The 22,396-nt window shown below is 47.4% G+C and overlaps 1 protein-coding gene and 1 long non-coding RNA gene across 2 annotated transcripts; one reads left to right on the top strand and one right to left on the bottom strand.

Annotated features, from left to right (window-relative positions):
* Window positions 1-10,890: 10,890 nt before the first annotated feature.
* Window positions 10,891-13,025, bottom strand: LOC103227422 (uncharacterized). The gene is made up of 2 exons (XM_073008684.1): window positions 12,859-13,025; window positions 10,891-12,408 (listed from the first exon to the last, which is right to left on the bottom strand). The coding sequence occupies exons 1-2, from the start codon at window positions 13,023-13,025 to the stop codon at window positions 11,391-11,393; spliced, it is 1,185 nt and encodes a 394-aa protein (XP_072864785.1). The 3' UTR covers window positions 10,891-11,390.
* Window positions 13,026-15,401: 2,376 nt separating this feature from the next.
* Window positions 15,402-21,320, top strand: LOC140709584 (uncharacterized). The gene is made up of 2 exons (XR_012090083.1): window positions 15,402-15,829; window positions 20,686-21,320. It is a non-coding gene; the product is annotated as an uncharacterized lncRNA (long non-coding RNA).
* The last annotated feature ends 1,076 nt before the right edge of the window (window positions 21,321-22,396 follow it).

Here is a 22,396-nt window from a genome sequence, read left to right as displayed (position 1 = left end):
TGGGACTATAGGTGCCCGCCACCACACCTGGCTAATTTTTTTTTTTGTATTTTTAGTAGAGATGGGGTTTCACCGTGCTAGCCAGGATGGTCTCGATCTCCTCAGTTCGTGATCCGCCCGCCTCGGCCTCCCAAAGTGCTGGGAGCCACCTCGCCCGGCCCTTTTTTTTTTTTTTTTTTTTTTTAAGATGGAGTCTCACTATGTTACCCAGGCTGGAGTGCAGTGGTGTGATCTTGGCTCACCACAACCTCCGCCTCCTGGGTTCAAGCGATTCTCCTGCCTCAGCCTCCTTAGTAACTGGGATTATAAGCAGGTGCCACTATGCCCAGCTAATTTTTGTAGAGACAGGGTTTCACCATGCTGGTCCAGCTGGTCTTGAACTCCTGACCTCGTGATCCACCCGCCTCAGCCTCCCAAAGTGCTGGGATGGATTACAGGCATGAGCCACCGTGCCTTTTTTTTTTTTTTTTTTTTTTTTTGAGATGGAGTCTCTCTCTTGTCTCCCAGGCTAGAGTGCAGTGGCAAGATCTCAGCCCACTGCAACCCCCGCCTCCTGGGTTCAAGCAATTCTCCTGCCTCAGCCTCCCGAGTAGCTGGGATTACAGGCATACGCCACCATACCTGGCTACTTTTTGTATTTTTAGTAGAGACAGGGTTTTGCCATGTTGGCCAGGCTGGTCTTGTACTCCTGACCTCAAGTGATCCACCTGCCTCGGCCTCCCAAAGTGCTGGGATTACAGGTGTGAACCACCATGCCCGGCCCCCAACTAAGTTTTCTTTTACAGAGTTGGAGGGTATAACCAGGCTTGACCTAATACTCATGCTATTGTTACAATGTGATTGTATTAATCATGCTATTTTACAATGTGATTTCTTCATGGGCAAACACCTTAATTCATATTCTGATAGGTAAGTTTCTTGCTTTTTTGTTATTTTAATTTTTTCAATGTTTTATAGAGAAGTTGGGGTACTCTTACTACATTGCTCAAACTGGTGTCGAACTCCTGACTTCAAGTGATCCTCTCACATTGGCCTCTCGAAGTGCTGGGACTACAGGTCTAAGTCACTGTGCCCAGCCCTGGTGTGGGGAGCAGGTTCTGAAGGGAGCAGGTTCTACAGGGAGCATGCCATCTTCGGCCATGGAGAAAGTTTATCTACCACCTTGTCACCCTCCTAAGAGGCAAACGAGCACCTTCTGGCAACTTCAGATTATAAGAGATTGAGACCAGGCTGGGCAACATGGCAGGCAAAAACACATTTCTAAAAAAAAAAAAAAAAAAAAAAATTAGGCGAGCATGGCGGTGCATACCTGTAGTTCCAGCTCCTCAAGAGGATGAGGCATGAGAACTGCTTGACCGCGAGAGGTGGAGGTTGCAGTGAGCAGAGATCATGCCACTGCACTCCAGCCTGGGCGACAGAGCCAGACCTTGTCTCAAAGAAAAGGAAGGAAGGATAGGAAGGAAAGGAAGGAAAGGAAGGAAAGGAAGGAAGGAAGGAAGGAGGGGAGAGAGAGAGAGAGAGAAAGAAGGAAAGAAAGAAAGAAGGGAGAGAAAGAAAGAAGAGAGAGAGAGAAAGGGGTAAATGCCTAGCCCAAGGCCACACAGCAGCCTACAGCAAAACCCCATTGGTGGGCAAGTTCCTGGATCCAAGCTCTGAACTGTTTTCACAATGAACACTTAGCAAAATGTCATACACTCTGCTCGTTCACCATCATCATCAATTAACAAGTGGAACCTATAACCAAACTTTGAACAGATTGTCTTTTCTATCCAGTCTGAGCCTGTTTTGAATGAAGTAGAGAATAAAATCAAGACAGCATCATCATATTGAGTCAGTGGGTTAATTGCCTAGCCTAGGTTGGAAATAGCTTCCACTGGCCCCACTTAATACATGTTCTTCATTGTGACTGAAAAACTAAAGTCCTCAGGCCTGTCTGCTCACCCCGTTAGGGCACAGCTGTTGATAAGCAGAACATTTCCCTGTACTGCCTGCCATGTGCGAGGCCTTCCGCTTTGAGAAGGCACCTGACAGAGCAAGAGAGAGAGGGTCTCTGTGACATGCAAGTGAAAATCAACAAGTAAAACAAATCAATATGACTAGGATAAATGCTTTTATTTTATTTTATTTATTTATTTATTTATTTATTTATTTATTTTTGAGATGGAGTCTCACTCTGTTGCCCAAGTTAGAGTGCAGTGGCACAATCTTGGCTCACTGCAACCTCCGCCTCCCAGGTTTAAGTGATTCTCCTGCCTCAGCCTCCCGAGTAGCTGGGATTAGAGGAGCCCACCACCACGCCCGGCTAATTTTTGTATTTTTTTAGGAGAGACAGGATTTCACCATCTTGGTCAGGTTGGTCTCAAACTCCTGACCTCAGGATCCACCTGCCTTGGCCTCCCAAAATGCTGTGATTACAGGTGTAAGCCACCGCACCTGGCCAGGATAAATGCTTTCTAAAAAGTGCTCTGATGGCCGGGCACAGTGGCTCATGCCTATAATCTCAGCACTTTGGGAGGCTGAGGCGGGTGGATCACCTGAGGTCAGGAGTTCAAGATCAGCCTGGCCAACACGGTGAAACCCTGTCTCTACTAAAACTACAAAAATTAGCCGGGCATGGTAGTGGGTGCCTGCAATCCCAGCTACTCGGGAGGCTGAGGCAGGAGAATCACTTGAACCTGGGAGGCGGAGGTTGTAGTGAGTTGAGATTGCCACTGCACTCCAGCCTGGGCAATAAGAACAAAACTCTGTCTCAACATAAAAGAAATAAAAACGTGCTCTGACAGAGAATGAGCATGGGGCTTACATTTGCTAGGGTGGACTGGGCATCATTTCTTCACAAAAGGAAATAATGAAGACATATGTAAGATGAAGACCTGGAAGCTACAAAGGAGACAGTCAGGGGTTTAGGCAGGTCATTTGCATGAGCCTGCCTGGGCTGCTATAACAAAACACACAGACGGGGGGGCTTAAACAACAGAATTGGCTGGGCATGGTAGCTCATGCCTGTAATCCCAACACTTTGGGAGGCCAAGGTGGGAGGATCACCTGAGCCTAGGAATTCGAGGTTACAGTGAGTTATGATCATGACACTGCAATCCAGCCTGGGTAACAGAGCGAGACCTTGTCTGTAAATAAATAACCATACATTTATTTCCACATTTCTGGAAAGTAGGAAGCCCAAGAACAAGGTGCCTGCAGCTGCTGCCTCTGGCAAGAGTGGTCTTCCTGGTTTGTAGCTGCCACCTTCTCTAAGTATCCTCACATGGCAGAGAGAGGGGGCTAGGATCAGTGCACCTCTCTTAACCTTAATTACCTCCTAAAGATCCTGTCTCCAGATACAGTAACATTGGGTGTTAGGGGTTAAACACATGAATGGGTAGGGGAGAAACAATTCAGTCTACAGCATCATTTAATTTTTCTGTGCCTTAGGCATCTCCAAAACATAATTCCCATGAAGTGTAAATAAAAGAAGTCTTGGCCGAAGAGCGGTGACTCACACCAGTACATCCCAGTACTTTGGGAGGACAGAATGGATCATTTGAGTTCAAACCAGCCTGGGCAACATGGTGAGACTACATCTCTACTAAAAATACAAAGAATTGGCCCGGCGTGGTGGCTTACCCCTGTAATCCTAGCACTTTGGGAGGCCAAGGTGGGTAGATTGCCTGAGCTCAGGAGTTCAAGACCAGCCTGGGAACACGATGAAACCCCATCTCTACTAAAATACAAAAAATTAGCCCGGTGGCTGGGTGCGGTGGCTCATGCCTGTAATCCCAGCACTTTGGGAAGCCAAGGCAGGCAGATCACCTGAGGTTGGGAGTTCAAGACCAGCCCGACCAACATGGAGAAACCCCCGTCTCTACTAAAAATACAAAATTAGCTGGGTGTGGTGGCACATGACTGTAATCCATGCTACTTGGGAGGCTTGAACCCGGGAGGCGGAGGTTGTGGTGAGCCGAGATTACGCCATTGCATTGCTGCCTGGGTAACAAGAGTGAAACTCCGTCCCCCTACTGCCAAAAAAAAAAAAAGAAAAATTGGCCAGGCATCGAAGCCTGTGCCTGTAATCCCAGCTACTCAGGAGGCTGAGATAGAAGAATGGCTTGAACCCTGGAGGAAGAGGTTGCAGTGATCCAAGATTGCGCCACTGCACTCCAGCCTGGGGGACAAAGCGGGACTCTATCTCAAAAAAAAAAAAAAAAAAAAAATAGCTGGGCCTGGTGGCGGTGTGGTCCCAGCTACTTGGGAGGTTGAGGTGGGAGATCACTTGAGCTGAGGGTGGAGGTTGCAGTAAGTGAGGATCGCTCCACTGCACTCTAGCCTGGGTGACAGAGCAAGACCCTGTCTCAAAGATAAATACATAAATAAATAAATAAGTCCAGTAGAAGAGAAAGTCAACATTGACTCAATGTCACTTGGTTATGCTGATTGATTTCCTTTGAATTTATGCTAACTGATATGAATGCCAAGCAGTTTTATACTTTTAAAGGTTTACTTTAGTCCAAGTAAGCAATTTAATATTGAAACAAGGAAAAGATTGTTGCTTGCACATGCAGATTTTTTTCTGCCAATGCAAAATACAGTGATATTATTTATTTATTCATTATATATACCCTCACCAGCCGGGTGCGGTGGCTCAAGCCTGTAATCCCAGCGCTTTGGGAGGCCGAGACGGGCGGATCACGAGGTCAGGAGATCGAGACCGTCCTGGCTAACACGGTGAAACCCCGTCTCTACTAAAAAAATACAAAAATTAGCCGGGCGAGGTGGCAGCGCCTGTAGTCCCAGCTACTCGGGAGGCTGAGGCAGGAGAATGGCATGAACCCGGGAGGCGGAGCTTGCAGTGAGCCGAGATCTGGCCACTGCACTCCAGCCTGGGCGACAGAACGAGACTCCGTCTCAAAAAAAAAAAAAAAAAATATATACCCTCACCTTTTCCAAAAGGGACTGGAGCCTGCTACAAAATGAAAAGAAGAATTCTTTGGTTCACATCAAAATTTCCTTGCTGTAGAAAAAGTCTATGCAGTCTGGAATTCGTTGTTATACCTTTTTTTGTTTTTTTTGAGACGGAGTCTTGCTGTGTCAGCCAGGCTGGAGTGCAGTAGCATCATCTCAGCTCCACCTTCCAGGGTCAAGGGGTCCTCCCGAGTAGCTGGGTTGACAGGCACCCACCATCACGCCTGGCTAATTTTTGTATTTGTAGTAGAGAAGGCGTTTTGCCATGTTGGTCAAGCTGGTCTCGAACTCGTTATCTCAGGTGATCCACCTGCCTCGGACTCCCAAAGTGCTGGGATTATAGGTGTGAGTCACCATGCCTGGCCAAAAAAAAAAAAAATTTTTTTTTTTTTGAGATGGAGTTTCACTCTTGTTGTCCAGGCTGGAGTGCAATGGTGCAGTGTTGGCTCACTGCAACCTCCGCCTCCCAGGTTCAAGCCATTCTCCTGCCTCACCTTCCCGAGTAGCTGGGATTACAGGCATGTGCCACCACACCTGGCTAATTTTTTTTTTTTTTGGAGATGTGGTTTCTCCGTGTTGATCAGGCTGGTCTAGAACTCCCGACCTCAGGTAATCTGCCCACCTCGGTCTCCCAAAGTGCTGGGATTACAGGCGTGAGCCACCGTCCCAGTCAAAAAAAAATTTTTTTTTAATTAGCCAGGGATTGTGGCACACTTCTGTAGTCCCAGCTATTGGAGAGGCTGAAGCAGGAGGATTGCTTGAGCCCAAGAGGTTGAGGCCACAGTGAGCCATGATGGAGCCACAGTACTCCAGCCTGGGCGACAGAGTCAGACCCTGTCTGAAAAAAAAAAGAAAAAAAAAGTTCTCAGTGTGGGCCCTGATTCAATATGACTGGTGTCTTCATAACAAGAGATCAGGACACAGACACACACATAAGGAAAACCATGTGAAGACACAAGCAAAGACACCATCTACAAGCTGAGACGCCCCCAGGAGAGGCCAACCCTGCTAATGCCTTGATATTGGACTTTAGGCCTCTAGAGCCAAGAGAAAGTACATTTCTGCTACCATGCAGTCTGTGCCACTTTGTTACCTCAGCCCTAGCAAACTAACATCCCTTCCTAGATGCTGTCGATCGATCACAAACTATCCTTCCTCAAACAAAGCTGGGGGACGAGCGGGCTTTAAGGGTTACAGGGGGGGAAAGCGATTTACACCATCCTTCTCTGCTCAAAGCTGGTATTACTGAGGTAGCATCAGTATGAAATGCACTTTGATTTACTTCTCTAGCATTGGGAGTAGGTTATGCTCAGCCATCTGTTCTCTCTTGCCCAGTCCCCTTGAGATAGTTGGAAAACATTTTTGAAATCTGGAGACAGTAACATCTGTAGCTATAGTATAATTTTTTTGTTTCTTTTATGGAATTAAAACTCAATAAGCACATGCTCAGTTTGATTTTTAGTTTCTTCCCTGATTGTGTACGTACAATATGTCACTAGAAAAATTTTTGGAAATCCATAACCGCTTTGATTTTGCCATATTTTCATCTGCCCTTTTATTCTATCCTTTTAAATGTATTTTAATCAATTAAAAAACTAACACCAGCTGGGCACAGTGGCTCACGCCTGTAATCCCAGCACTTTGGGAGGCTGAGGTGGGCAGATCACCTGAGGTCAGGAGTTTGGGACCAGCCTGGCCAACATGGCAAAACCCTGTCTCCACTAAAAATACAAAAATTAGCTGGGCGTAGTGGCACACGCCTGTAATCCCAGCTACTCAGGAGGCTGAGATAGGAGACTCACTAGAACTCGGACAGCGGGGGTTGCAATGACTCAAGATCACGCCATTGCACTCCAGCCTGGGCAACAAGAGTGAAACTCTGTCTCAGAAAAAAAAAACAAAGAACTGACACCATCTTTTAACTCCTAAATGTGTTTTTATACATAGTTTTATTTCATGGTTCTTTGTTCATCTAACATATGGTATTAGGCCATTTTATTAAAACCTTCTCATAAGCATTTCTTTATATGAAGATACACTTGTTTTTGTTTTTGTTTTTAAGACAGAGGCCCACTCTGTTGCCCAGGCTGGATTGTAGTGTGCGGTCTCAGCTCACTGCAGCCTTCGCCTCCCAGGTTCAAGTGATTCTCCTGCCTCAACCTCCTGAGTAGCTGGGATTACATGCGCCTGCCAACACGCCTGGCTAATTTTTTGTATTTTTAGTGGAGACAGCGTTTCACCATGTTGGCCAGGCTGGTCTCAAACTTCTGACCTCGTGATCCACCCTCCTCGGCTTCCCAAAGTGCTGGGATTACAGGCGTGAGCCATTGTGCCCAACCAAAGATATACATTTTATTTAAACATTTCTCTATCAATGCATGTAGATCCGAACTAAATGCAATTTCACAGAATTGTTCTATTTCTTCACACTACTCACAATCATCGTAACGCACAGCCCATCTGAACACACCTGGAATCTTTTCCAACATGCTGCTGTTCTCACTGGGCTTTGTTGGTTTTGTTTTTTTCTTTGGTTTTTTTGTTCGTTTGTTTGTTTTAGAGACGGAGTCTCACTCTGTGGCAGTCTAGAGTGCAGTGGCGTGATCTCGGCTCACTGCAACCTCTGCCTCCTGGGTTCAAGCGATTCTCCTGCCTCAGCCTCCTGAGTAGCTGGGATTACAGGTGCCCACCACGACACCCAGCTAATTTTGGTATTTTTAGGTGGAGTCTTGCTCTGTTGCCCAGGCTGGAGTGCAGTGGTAAGATATCAGCTCACTGCAACCTCCACCACCTGGGTTCAAGTGATTCTCCTGCCTTAGCCTCTCGAGTAGCTGGGACTACAGGCGCACGCCACCACACCCAGCTAATTTTTTGTATTTTTAGTAGAGATGGGGTTTACCATGTTGGCCAGGCTGGTCTCAAACTCCTGACCTGAAGTGATCCACCCGCCTTGGCCTCCCAAAGTGCTGGGATTACAGGTGTGAGCCACCATGGCCAACCCTGAAATCTCTAATTTTTTAAATCTTGGAAACTAATTTAAAAATGTCTAGACATTGTAGAGACAAACAATACATATCTGTGACCACTGATTTGTAACCTCTAACTCAAGGTATATTTGTTTCCCATTCACAAAATATTCTACCCCTTTGGGTTCGAGTTGAATTTTCAACCACAGAGTCCAGGCTGAGCTGCCATGAGAATGTCCTTGCCAAGGTAAAGCCACCCACCCTCCTCCCCAAAAGCAGTAAGAAAACTTCCTGCTTTTTCATCCTAGTCTAGGAAATTCACTACCAACTAAGAAATAAAACTGTGCCAAGACATTTGGGTAGGGAATTATAAAAATCCTCCTTACAGAATTATACATGAAACGTTTGGGCAAAATAGTAACTCCATTTATAAAGGTAATTAATTTCCCAAATCTATTCCAAAAGTTTGCTAGCAGGGAATACAACAGAAGAAATAATTAAAGCAAAGGCCAGGCATGGTGGCTCATGCCTGTAATCCCAGCACTTAGGGAGGCCGAGGCAGGTGGATCACGAGGTCAAGAGATCGAGACCATCTTGGCCAACATGGTGAAACCCTGTCTCTACTAAAAAAGAAAACAAAATTAGATGGGCCTGGTGGTGTGAGCCTGTAGTCCCAGCTTCTTGGGAGGCTGAGGCAGGAGAATTGCTTGAACCCAGGAGGCGGAGGTTGCAGTGAGCTGAGAGCATGCCACTGCACTCCAGCCTGGCAACAGAGCAAGATTCTGTCTCTAAGAAAAAAAAAAGAAATAATTAAGGCAGAATGTTTCTAATTTTCATCTTTAAGAAGAACGGAAAGAGTTAGCTTTCTTCTGAAATTAGATGTTAAGGTTGGGCTCCTCACGCCTAAAATCCCAGCACTTTGGGAGGCCGAGGTGGGTGGATCACCTGAGGTCAGGAGTTCGAGACCAGCCTGACCAACAAGATGAAACCCTGTCTCTACTAAAAATACAAAAATTAGCCGGGCGTGGTGGCAGCCGCCTGTAGCCCCAGCTACTTGGGAGGCTGAAACAGGAGAACTGCTTGAACCTGGCAGGCAGAGGTTGCAGTGAGCAGAGATTGCGCCACTGCACTCCAGCCTGGGCAACAAGAGCGAAACTCCATTTCAAAAAAAAAAAGAAATTAGATGTTAAAAAAAGATGTGACACATCACATCAAAACTGTCTACACTATGTTAAACGAGTTAAAAATACTGAAATGCAGCAAGATGAATTGGTTGTTGTTGTTTCGAGACAGGGTGTGGCTGTTGCCCAGGCTGGGGAGCAGTGGCACCATTATGGCTCACTGCAGCCTCGACATCCCGGTCTCACGCAATCTTCCTGCCTCTGCCTCCTGAGTAGCTAGGTCTACAGCTATGTGCCACCACGCCCAGCTACTTTTTTGTACTTTTTTCCTTTTTGTAGAGATGAGGTTTTGGCATGTTCCCCAGGCTAGTCTCCAATTCCTGGGCTCAAGACACCATCGGCTCTGGCCTCCCAAAATGCTGAATTACAGGTGTGAATCACCTTGCCCGGCCGCAGCATAATTTAGGATTGCATTTTGTTTAGATTTTTTAATTCTTTAGTTTTTCTTATTATGGTAATATAATAGATCTAGGAGCTAATTTCCAGTATTCATTTTTTTGTACAATGATAGGCAATTCATTCTCATGATTTGGCAGTGTTGACTTTGTATTACTGACAATCTCGTGATCTGAAGAAAAGCACTCGTAGTTTTATCTTTTTAGTGGGTATTAAGATCAAAATGAGAGAAAGAAAGAAAGAAAAGAAAAGGAAAGGGAAAGAAAAAGAAAAAGAAAAAAGAGGGCAGGCGCGGTGGCTCATAACTGTAATCCCAGCACTTCGGGAGGCAGCGATGGGTGAATAACGAGGTCAGTAGTTTGAGTACAGCCTGGCCAACATGGTGAAACCTCATCTCTACTAAAAATACAAAAAACTAGCTGGTCGTAGTGACAGGTGCCTGTAATCCCAGCTACTCAGGAGGCTGAGGCAGGAAAATCGCTCGAACCCGGGTGGCGGAGGTTGCAGTGAGCTGAGATCCTGCCACTGCACTCCAGCCCTGGTGACAGAGTGAGACTCCGTCTCAAAAAAAAAAAAAAAAAAAAAAAAAGAGAGAAGAAAACAACCTCCAGTAGGAATAGGTAACAAAACATTTGAAATAAGATATATATTTATACACCCAATGAGGGCTAAGAGTTTCTAGCACTGTATAGGTTGCCAATTGGTCAAAACAGAAAGCAACGATTCCCTTTGGAAAATCAGCTGGCAGTAAGAACTGGTTACAATGAAAAGCCAATAACCATGTATGAAAGGCCTCTTTTTGTTGCTTTGTTTGCATTTAATTTCTATTTAAAAGATTTCTATTTAAATACTTATAAATAGTATTTATAAATGTAATAAATATGGTAGTTCTTCAAGGGCAATAATACTACAGCTAATTATGAATAAGCTCATTCTTATGTTGAATGTAAGGAATACACATCTATATATAGACATCTATATATACTATAATCTGTATATACCTATATATCTGTATAGATATCTCTATATATAGATATCTGTATATATGTATTTTTGAGATGGAGTCTCACTCTGTTGCCCAGACTGGAGTGCAGTGGCACACTCTTGGCTCACTGCAACCGCCGCCTCCCGGGTTCAAGCAATTCTCCCCTCTCAGCCTCCCAAGTAGCTGGGACTACAGGCGCCCGCCACCACGCCCCGGCTCATTTTTGTATTTTTAGTAGAGACGGGGTTTCACCTTATTGGTCAGGCTAGTCTCCAACTCCTGACCTCAGGTGATCCGCCTGCCTCGGCATGCCAAAATGCTGGAATTACAGACGTGACCCACAGCACACGGCCATATTTTCTTTCTTAATGACTATTTTTTGTAAATATAAAAACATGTCTGTACATTCCGTACACAGTAATATTTTCTTCCCAATGTGATAACTAAAATACATTTAAATGAAGGCTAGAATTTAAAACAAAATTCTTTTACTGATAAATACACTTGTAAAGCAATGAAAATGTTATATGCATTGCTTTGCATATAAACGTTCAAGAAGTATTTGTTGACCAAAGAAATGTCTGAAAATGAAATATTTCAATCTGTTCCGAAATGCCATAATATTGCAAAGAAGCATTTCAAAATATTGTGTCAAATGTTCAAATTTAGCATTCAAATTTAGCGTTTTCCCACATTTTACCCTTCAATTCATACAATTTGCAAAAATTGAGTTGGTCATTGTTACTTAAAACAATGCGTCACCTTGTTCGGGAGAGAAATTAGCATAACGGTCAAGGAGTGAAAATTAAACAACATGACATTTGCTGTCCATTCGATGTTAAAGTTCTAAGCAAATTAGCATGGAGAAAAGGGGATGGGTAGAAATAATAACAGAGCATTGCTTGATTAGTCCGCCTCCACCTCCACGCTGTAAGCGCTGGACAGATCCGGCTTTACTGAGTCCACCGAGCAAGGAAATGGACGCGCGGGCCAAGTGGAATCCCAGGGGCGCGATCGCATCGGCTGGCGTTCCAGCAAACCCTGCATCCCGGGCCCTGGATTCACGCTGCCTTCTGTCTGAGTCTTTGACATCTTTTCCTCTGCCTGGAAACAGATCGCGGCGGTCCGTACCAGAGAGGGGGAAAGTGCAGGACCACCCGCCAGGAAGACCCGAGAGCGCGGCGCCTTCCCCGCGGTTCCACGGGCACAAAGCGGAAGCCCCAGCTGCGAGCGTGCCTCCCCACGAGTGCGGCCGGGCTCCCGCGGGGAACAGGTGACCACGGCGCGCGTGGGTGCGGGCGCCAGGTTCCTCCCGACTCCCCACTGCGGCTCCTCCCGGCTCCTCCCGACCCCTCCCTGCGGCTCACCCCGCGGCCGGGGATCCCTCCGCCCGCCGCTGGCCCTTCCGCGCCAAGTAGTGCGCCCCCGGCCCCCGCAGCTTCTGCCAACCCGGGCCCGCGGGGACGAGTCCACGGTCGCGCGCGAGAAGGAGCGGCGCGGAGACGGTCGGGGGTGCGGGGAGTCCAGAGGTTTTGCCCGCGAGGCCGCGCGGGGCTCCCAGTGTCCAGGGAGAGAGCGCGGCCGAGCCCGCGGGACCACGGCTCCACCCGCCGCGAGCGGGCCGGGGGGTGTACGGCCGAGGCGGAGCCGCCCGGGAAGCCGCACGAGGCCGGCGGCCGAGGCAGGTGTCCCGAGGCCCGCCCCACCCCCACCGCCGCGGGCAGGAAGAGGAAGGAACCGCGGCCGGGCCTCGCAGGCGGGGGTGCCCGGCCCGGGGAGCGCGTGACCTAGTTCGTCCCAAAGTGGATTTGACAGGTTGTCAGCTCCACTCCCCGCCCCCACCGCCTTCCGGGTCTCCCTCCCCTCGCGGGGCGGCCCACGGCCCGCGGTCCCCGACTCTGCCTCCCATTGGCTCTCTCGCCGCCTGGCGCCCCGCCCCCTCGGTATCACCCTTCCATTGGCTTGGGGTCCCGCCCCTGCCCCCAACCTGCCCTCCCACTGGCTTCACGCCGCCTGGCACCCAGCCTCAGCCCAGAGGACCCGGCCCGACCTCCCATTGGCCTCGCACCGCCTAATGCCCCGCCCTCGCCCCGGCCCACCCTCCCATTGGCCTCATGTCGCCTAGCGCCCCGCCCTCGCCCCGGCCCGCCCTCTCATTGGCCTCGCGCCGCCTGGCGCCCCGCCCCCTCCGCAGCCCCCTCTCCCCGCCCAGCCCGGCTGGCTGCTCGGCTGCGGGTTCCTGCGGGCGTTCCTCTGTCTCGGCCTCTTTCCTTTCCGCCCGAGTGTTGCTCCTGTTCCTTTCCGTTTCTCCATGTCTCTCCTTTTTCTGATCTCCTCCCGTTTCGGCAGCCCGAGCGGTCTTGCCCGGCTGCACCCCGCGGCCTGAACTGGGCCCCCGGTGCCGCTGCCTGAGTTCCACGACCTGCCCTGGGGACCCCTGCAACCTTCCCGCTGCTCCCGGAACCTGACCCCTCTGTGCTTCACTTCTCGGTTTTCTTCCCTGAAATAAGCACAGCGAATCCCTTCTCCAGGTTTTCTCATGTGTTCAGTCTGCAAGGCTTTTCTCCCTTTCTCCACCCTGCGCCTCGGTTTCTCCCCCGCTTCCCCGCCCTCTCTAAACTCAGCCAAGTGGAACAGATCTCCCAGCAAAACAAGGCAGAGGGCGAGGATAAAAATGATAAATGTCAATATCAACATTTTTATTGCTTTAGGTTTTTAAAACACAAAATTAGCAGGAACCCCCAGATCAACCCAGACCTAGGATCAAGATGGAGTTTCTTAAAGTACCAAGTGAGACTGTAGTGACAAAGTCGATTATCCCAGCAATATTATCAGCTTTGCCTGGGGAATCTACTTTTACTTTGTTTTTATTTGTTTGTTTGTTTTGAGATGGAGTCTCGCTCTGTCGCCCAGGCTGGAGTGCAATGGCGCGATCTCGGCTCACTGCAACCTCCGTCTCCCGGGTTCAAGATATTCTCCTGACTCAGCCTCCCAAATAGCTGGGAGTACAGGCACCCACCACCACGCCCAGCTAATTTTGCATTTGTAGTAGAGACGGGGTTTCTCCATATAGGTCAGGCTGGTCTCGAACTCCTGACGTCAGGTGATCCGCCCGCCTCGGCCTCCCAAAGTGCTAGGATTACAGGCGTGAGCCACTGCACCCGGCCTACTTCTAGTTTGTTTATGCAGTATTCTAACGATTTAAAATTTGTTTTTTTTTTTTGTTTGTTTTTGTTTTTTTTTAAATTTTCTGAACTCGTTTTGTAAATGGCTGCTCTTGAATGTAAGGATAAATTGACTGACTGATGAGGCTGAGGTTTGGAGCCAATCCCCGCCCAAGGCATTTGGCATCAAACATGAGAAACCCTTGGCTATTCAAATGAGGAAACTCAAGTAACTTTCCCAGGGTCACTAAAGTGGGAGACCTCAAACGTGGACCCAGCTCAGACTCCAGAAGTCCACCAGGACGACCCATCATGGCTCATTAATACATCCGGAAGAATGGCAGAACTGCTCTTTCCAGCTGCCTTCCTGCCTATCGTGGGGGTCCTAGCCGAGCTCCCCACCATGGAATCCAAGGCCTACCTTATAGGATCCCTGGCTTACAGGAGCAGTTTCAATGCAGCAAGCACACTGACACCTTTCTGCCAAGACCTTTTTGCCAGAGGGCCTTTGTGCTTGAATTTCTTTAGACTTCTCACCTGGCTTTGCTCATCTGTCACCTTGGGGAGGCATTTCTCTTTCTTTGTTTCTCTTTCTTTTTTTGAAACACAGTCTTGCCCTGTTGCGCAGGCTGGAGTGCAATGGCACGATTTTTGGCTCACTGCAAACTCTGCCTTCCAGGTTCAAGTGATTCTCCTGCCTCAGCCTCCTGAGTAGCTGGGATTACAGGCATGTGCCACCACCCCCGGCTAATTTTTGTATTTTTAGTAGAGACAGGGTTTCACCATGTTGGCCAGGCTGGTCTCTAACTCCTGACCTCAGGTGATCCATTCACCTCAGCTTACAGGCATGAAACACTGGGCCCAGCCTCTCCTCTCCTCTCCTCTCTTCCCTGCTCCCCTCCCCTCCCCTTTCCTCTCCTCTCCCTTTTCTTCTTTCTCTTTCTTTCTTCCTTCATTTCTTTGTTTCTTCCTCCTTTCCTTTTCCTTTTCTGTTTTTTGAGATGGAGTCTCTCTCTTTGTTGCCCAGGCTTGGCTCGCTGCAACCTCTGCCTCCCAGGTTCAAGTAATTATCCTGCCTCAGCCTACCTAGTATCTGGGATTACAGGTGCCTGCCACCACACCCAGCTAATTTTTGTAGTTTTAGTAGAGATAGCATTTCACCATGTTGGCCAGGTTGGTCTCAAACTCCGGACCTCAAGTGATCTGCCCACCTCAGCCTCCCAAAGTGCTGGGATTACAGGCATGAGCCACTGCGCCTGGCTTCTTTTTTTCTTTTCTTTTCTTTTCTTTTTCTTTTTCTTTTTCTTTTTCTTTTTTTTTTTTTTTCGAGACAGGGTCTCACTCTGTTGCCAAGGCTGGAGTGCAGTGGTGCAATCTCGGCTCACTGCAGTCTTGACCTCCTGGGCTCAGGTGATCCTCCCACCTCAGCCTCCCAAGTAGTGGGGACTACAGGTATGCACTACCACACCTGGCTAATTTTTAAATTTAAATTTAATTTAATTTAATTTAATTATTTCGAGACAGAGTCTTGCTCTTTCACCCAGGCTGGGGTGCAGTGGCATGATCTTGGCTCACTGCAACCTCCGCCTCCTGGGTTCAAGCGATTCTCCTGCTTCTGCCTCCCAAGTAGCTGGGATTACAAACGCCCTACACAGTGCCCAGCTAATTTCTGTATTTTTAGTAGAGATGGGGTTTCACCATGTTGGCCAGGCTGGTCTTGAAGTCCTGAGCTCAGGTGATCTACCCGCTTTGGCCTCCCAAAGTGCTGGGATTACAGGCATGAGCCATGGCACCCAGCCGATTTTTTTTGTTTTTTCTTTTCCTTTTTTTTTTTTTTTCGTAGAGTCTGGGTTTCGCATGGTGAAACCGCAGGCTGGTCTCAAACTCCTGGGCTCAAGTGATCCGCCCACCTCGACCTCCCAAAGTGCTAGGATTACAGGCTTGAGCCACCTCGCCTGGCCTGGGGGAGCATTTCTGACATTTTACGTACCTAAAGTACCTTTCCCCGCTCCCTATCATATCACCCTGTTTTCCTTAGAGCTCTTGGCACAGTCTGAAATCATTGTTTACTTACTTATTATGGTCTGTTCCCCTTCATCTCCCTTCCACCACTAAGATGTGAGCTGCTGGACACAGGGGCCTTTTTGGTGTTTTTTCAGAACTGTATCTTCAGGGCACAAGGTGAGTGCTCAACAAATCCTTGAACAAATGAACAGGTACATTTGCTGTGACTGAATGGACTAACCAAACTGTCCTTCCCTTTGGATTCTGCCAGAATTGTATAGACATACCTGTAAGTAAGAGAGTTGGGAAAATAGCTATTTTGTTTTTAAATATTTTGTGTTTCTTTGATTCGCGTACTTTATTTCCTGCAATTTTTGAAAACAAGCAACTTTAATTTGTAACAAAAGGATTAAATAAATATCCTCCCCCCCTTTTTTTTTGAATCCTGCTATTTTTTGACAAGGAGAGTGGGAAGGCCATTGCCCCAAGGCCACTGTGTTGCCCACTTTTTTTCCAGCTGTTCACAGAATGTAGTCACTGGCCTTGCCCTCACCCTGGCCCCAGGTGGGCAGATACTTGGCAGGCAGCCCCTTTCTCTAGAGCAGTCTCAGAGGCTCTCTGCTTGGCAGAGGTTTAGAGTGGGGGAAGGGAAGAAGTCCTGGTTCAGTGTGACCATCCCTGCGGCTCAGCTGCAGCCCCTGCGGTGGTTAAGTGTCATCCCCTCAGGGCAAAAAAGCAGAACAGAAGACGACGTCTCTTACCCTCCTCCTTCCTCCCCCTCAAACATACTTCTGGGTTCTGTTCATCAGCTAGATCACGGTCTGATCTTTATCCGGAACCTTTGCACACGGGGCCCTTTCTACATGCTGAGGGCAAAAGAACCCCAGGTCAGTTGCTGGAGACCTGTAATTTAGTCCTGACTGGCTCCCAATAGATAATGTATGCTGGGCAAGGTCTAATATCCTCTCTGGGTCTCAGTGACATCATCTGTCTTTGCCTATGTTGTTTGTTCAGAGTTTTAAGGATAGGTATAGACGTCTCAGATTTTAGCTACTAAAAACTGTCGGTTCCAAACAAGATCCTGAGGCTTCCCCTCAGGGCCACAGAGAGGCTGCCAGTAGCAGTAGAAGCCAGTGCTTCCTAATGTATGTTCAGTAGGAGAGGGTGTACTTCTGTTCCGGCATTCCAGGCCAGAGCCCCCAAGTCATCCAATGACTGTGGCTGGAAGAATGGAAAGTGTCGATCAGAGTACAGCCTTGGAGCAGGGGTGGTGTCACCTTCTCCATTACATGTGTATGTAACTGAAATGTAAATACATTTACACAGTGGGATAGAGGACAATGCTGAGTAGGTATTCAACAATGCTCTAGACTGGCGCGGTGGCTCACGCCTCTAATCCCAGCACTTTGGGAGGCTGAGGCGGGCAGATCACCTGAGGTCAGGAGTTGAGACCAGCCTGACCAATGTGGTGAAACCCCGTTTCTACTAAAAATACAAAATTAGCCAGGTGTGGTGGATGCTTGTAATCCCAGCTATTTGGGAGGCTGAGGCAGGAGAATCGCTTGAACCTGGGAGGCGGAGGTTGCAGTGAGCTGAGATTGTGCCACTGCTCTCCAGCCTGGGCAACAAGAGTGAAACTCCATCTCAAAAAAATAAAATAAAATAAAATAACAATGCCTTGTAAGTAACTGGCACAGTGCAGGACACATCGCGTAGCTGATGTTAGCCACTGCTATTGGCAGCAAAGATAACACGGTGTGGGAGAATCAGCCTGGCACCAAGTCATTCCCTCAGGTCCCTAATCTGCCACTGCAAGCTTAGTGATTTCAGACGAATTATGGAAATTATACGATTTTAGAAGTGGAAGAGTTCCTAAAGGTCACAGGGCTCAATTCATTGGACAGACTTGGAAACTGACACCCAGACACATCAGTATGAGTCTCAGTTTCTTCTTTTGTGAAATGAGGCTAATGATACTGGTCATTTCTACCCTTGATTTTATGATGAGGATCAAATGAGGTACTGTTTATGTACAAGGCTTGGAAATGCTATTTTTTTCTTTTTTCATTTTTTTTTTTTTTTTGAGACAGAGTCTTACTCTTGCTGCCCAGGCTGGAGTACAGTGGTGCGATCTCGGCTCACTGCAATCTCCACCTCCTGGGTTCAAGCGATTCCCCTGCCCCAGCCTCCCAAGTAGCTGGGATTACAGGTGTCCACCACACCTGGCTAAGTTTTGTATTTATAGTAGAGATGGGGTTTCACCATGTTGGCCAGGCTGGTCTTGAACTCCTGACCTCAGATGATCCACCCGCCTTGGCATCCCAAAGTACTGGGATTACAGGCGTAAGCCACCATGCCCGCCTGGAAATGCTATTCTTATGGGAAGCAGTTTATTTGTGTTATTATTAATGTAGTAATTATGCCTCATTAAGGGGAGAAATGGAGAGTGCCTTCAAAGGATAAGCTTACTTGGTTCAAAATGAATAATGGCACTTGAGAAAGAGTGTGTGGTGTGTGTGTGTGTTCATGTTCTTGTTAAGATGGGGAAGGTGTAGTTGAGACATGGCCCTTCGTGTACCATTGAGGAGTGGCATAGGGAATTGTTCTTTTTTTTTTTTTGAGACGGAGTCTCGCTCTGTCGCCCAGGCTGGAGTGTAGTGGCCGGATCTCGGCTCACTGCAAGCTCCGCCTCCCGGGTTTACGCCATTCTCCTGCCTCAGCCTCCCGAGTAGCTGGGACTACAGATGCTCGCCACCTCGCCCGGCTAGTTTTTTTGTATTTTTTAGTAGAGACGGGGTTTCACCGGGTTAGCCAGGATGGTCTCGATCTCCTGACCTCGTGATCCGCCCGTCTCGGCCTCCCAAAGTGCTGGGATTACAGGCTTGAGCCACCGCGCCCGGCCGGGAATTGTTCTTAGGATGAGAGAGATTGGTGTGGTAGTTGGCTATAAATTGAAGTTGTCTCTCCTTGACTGACATTTGAGGAGAGTTGCTGACTTGGTAGGGCAAATCAAGTACTAGGAAGAGGCAACCTGTTAAAGAGAAATTGCATTAGGCCGTTCTTTGCCTTGCTATAAAGAAACACCTGAGACTGGGTAATTTATAAAGAAAAGAGGTTTAGGCCGGGCACAGTGGCTAACACCTGTAATCCCCAGCACTTTGGGAAGCTGAGGTGGGAAGATCACCTGAGGTCAGAAGTTTGAGACCAGCCTGGCCAACATGGTGAAACCCTGTCTCTACTAAAAATACAAAAATTAGCTGGGCGTGATGCTGCATGCATCTGGTTCCAGCTACTCAGGAGGCTGAGGCAGGAGAATTGCTTGAACCTGGGAGGCAGAGGTTGCAGTGAGCCATGCCAATGCAATCCACTTTAACCTGGGAGGCGGAGGCTGCAATGAGCTGAGTTTGTGCCACTGTACTCCAGCCTGGGTGACAGAGTGAGACTCCATCTTTAAAAAAAAGAAAAGAGGTTTAATTGACTTACAGTTCTGCAGGCTGTACAGGAAGCATGACACCAGCATCTGCCTGGCTTCTGGGGAGGCCTCAGGGAGCTTTTACTCATGGGGGAAGGAGGTGCCACACACTTTACAACAACCTGATCTTGTGAGAACTCACTGGTTATCCAAGCCATGAGGGATCCACCCCTAGACCCAAACACCTCCCACCAGCCCCACCTCCAACACTAGGGGTTACATTTCAACATGAGATTTGGCCAGGGACAAATATCCAAACTATATCCGTCATCTTTTTTTAAATTTTTAATTTTAACCTTTTTTTTTTTTTTTTCCCCTGAGACGAGGTCTCAATCCATTGCCCAGGCTGGAGCACAGTGGTGCTATCTTGGATCACTGCAGCCTCCACCTCCTGGGCTCAAGCGATCCTCCCACCTCAGCCTCCTGAGTAGCTGGGACCACAGACATGCACCACCATACCCAGCTAAATCAGTCATTTTATGTTAATATTTTAGCACCCTGTGTTGATTCAGGTCCTTTGAAAAATAGATGCCAAGAAGATTGTCATACAAGAGATTTATGGGAGAAACACTGATGAGGGGAAAAAAGTGGAGAAAGTTGGAGGAATTAGGAAATTTATTTATTTTTATTTTTATTTATTTATTTATTTATTTATTTTTGAGACAGTCTTGCTCTGTCACCCAGGTTGGAGTGCAGTGGTGAGATCTCAGCTCACTGCAACCTGTGCCTCCTGGCTTCAAGTGATTCTCCTGTTTCAGTCTCCTGAGTAGCTGGGATTACAGGTGTGTGCCGCCATGCCTGGCTAACTTTTGTATTTTTGGTAGAGATGGGGTTTCACCATGTTGGCCAGGCTGATCTCAAACTCCTGATCTCAGGTGATCCGCCCTCCTTAGCCTCCCAGAGTGCTGGGATTACAGGTGTGAGCCACCTCGAGTGGTCGGAATGAGGAAATTTGACCCCCCAGAAAGAAAAGAGAACAGAGTAAATAGGAGGGCCCCAGACTGCAGTGCAGCTCTCAGATGCTTTTGGCCAGGCTGACCCAAGTCCCCATTAGAATCTGGCAGGAAGTGACCTTATTATCCTGTAGTCGCTGGGTGGGCACAGCCCTCGGGAATCATGGTCTTATTGTAAATGCGGTGGTGGTAGATTCAGAGGACAGCAGTTGAGATTCTCAGTCAATTACACCTGCAGCAGGAGATCTGAGTGGGGTCTTTTCACAATTGTCGTCATCCCACCAGTTTCAAAATAGCTCCATTCATTCACTGAGGGGCTGACCATCCAGGATGTTTCTGTGGTGGTGGCACACAGCAGCCTGCGACCCTTGTCTGCTCCAGCCATCTTCCATGTAATTTTTCATATTTAAAAATGGTGAGTTTGTCTGATCAAGACTCCTTGCCTGCTGACCAAGTTGAATTCTGGTTGCTGGGTAATTCTTTACATGGGTTGGCACTTAATAAATGTTCGAATTGTTCGAACAATAAACCCAAGTGCACCCTTGGGTTTACTGACTTGAAATGTAAATAGTTACGCTTACTTCCAGAACTCCACTGTTTCTATGCAGAATGAGAGGAGATTCTTAGCTTTCAACACCCTCAGAAGCTCATCATTTGGGTCCAGAACTCCACTGTTTCTATGCAGAATGAGAGGAGATTCTTAGCTTTCAACACTCTCAGAAGCTCATCATTTGGGTCCAGAACTCCACTGTTTCTATGCAGAATGAGAGGAGATTCTTAGCTTTCAACACTCTCAGAAGCTCATCATTTGGGTAAGTCTCCCCCCAAAAAAGTTTACAAGTATTCACTAGATAAAAGAAGAAAATTTTATTAAAAGCTGAAGTGCTCAGTAGAGATAAAAAAATGAAAGAAGAGAAATTTAAGAACATCCAGGGCTGGGTGTGGTGGCTCACACCTTTAATCTCAGCAATTCAGGAGGCCAAGGCAGGCAGATTACTTGAGGTCAGCAGTTTGAGACCAGCCTGCTCAACACGGTGGAACACCATTTCTACTAAAAATACAAAAATTGGCTGGGCGTAGTGGCACCTGCTTGTAGTCCCAGCTACTTGGGAGGCTGAGGCAGGAGAATCACTTGAACCCGGGAGGTGGAGGTTGCAGTGAGCGGAGATGGTGCAATTGCACTCTGGCCTGGGCGACGGAGTGAAACTCTGTCTCAAAAAAAAAAAAAAAAAAAAAAAAAGAACATCAGACTTTATAGACTGTATTTTTGTTGTATGATGCTGAACATCTAAATTAAGACTTTACATTTCAGGCCAGGCAGGGTGGCTCATGACTGTAATCCCAGCACTTTGGGAGACTGAGGTGAGTGGATCACCTGAGCTGGGAGTTTGAGACCAGCCTGACCAACATGGAGAAACCCCATCTCTATTTAAAAAAAAAAAAAAAAAATTAGTTGAGCGTGGTGGCACATGCTTGTAATCCCAACTCCTCGGGAGGCTAAGGCAGGAGAATCGCTTGAACCCCAGAGGCAGAGATTGTGGTGAGCCGGTATCATGCTGTTGCACTCCAGCCTGGGCAACAAGAGTGAAACTCTGTCTCAAAAAAAAAAAAAAAAAAAGACTTTTAACATATGGGTATATTTTGAAATGTTTTCTATTTAGTTTTAGTAATTAAGGGAATTAAGACAAATATAGATTCTTCTCAAAATCTAATGTAGAAAATATCACAAGTAGTTTTGGAAACTATTTTCACCTGAAACAATATTTTAATCTTGGTTCATGGATTGTTATGCCTCTTGTAAATAAAACTACAATAGCATGGTGCGTGACTTATGCCTGTAATCCCAGCAGGTCAGATGGATCATCTGAGGTCAGGAGTTTGAGACGAGCCTCGCCAACATGATAAAACCCTGTCTCTGCAAATAATTAAAAAAAAAAAAAATTAGCTGGGTGTGGTGGCATGTACCTGTAATCCCAGCTACTTGGGAGGCTGAGGCAGGAGAATCACTTGAACCCAGGAGGTCAAGGCTGCAGTGAGCCGAGATCATGCCACTCTACTCCAGCCTAGGTGACAGAGGAAGACTCTGTCTCAAAAAAACCAAACAAAACAAAACAACAACAAAAACCTACAGTAATATTGAAATAGAAGGAGGTTTGCAATCAAAATGACTGACTAGGAATGAGATATGAAACCTATATTTTGCATCTGCATAGGGAAGTCTGAGATTGACTGATAGATCTTGTTCTCTTCTGTAGGGGAAATACTAGTCCAGAACTTGGGGTGCCTGCCAAGAGGGGAGTAGCCACAGTAAGTGGGGGG

The sequence above is a fragment of the Chlorocebus sabaeus genome, chromosome 21 (assembly GCF_047675955.1).
Source record: "Chlorocebus sabaeus isolate Y175 chromosome 21, mChlSab1.0.hap1, whole genome shotgun sequence".
NCBI classification, from domain to species: Eukaryota; Metazoa; Chordata; class Mammalia; order Primates; family Cercopithecidae; genus Chlorocebus; species Chlorocebus sabaeus.
The sequence above is the reverse complement of the archived record's forward strand: the minus strand, read 5'-3'. Positions and strand labels throughout refer to the sequence as shown.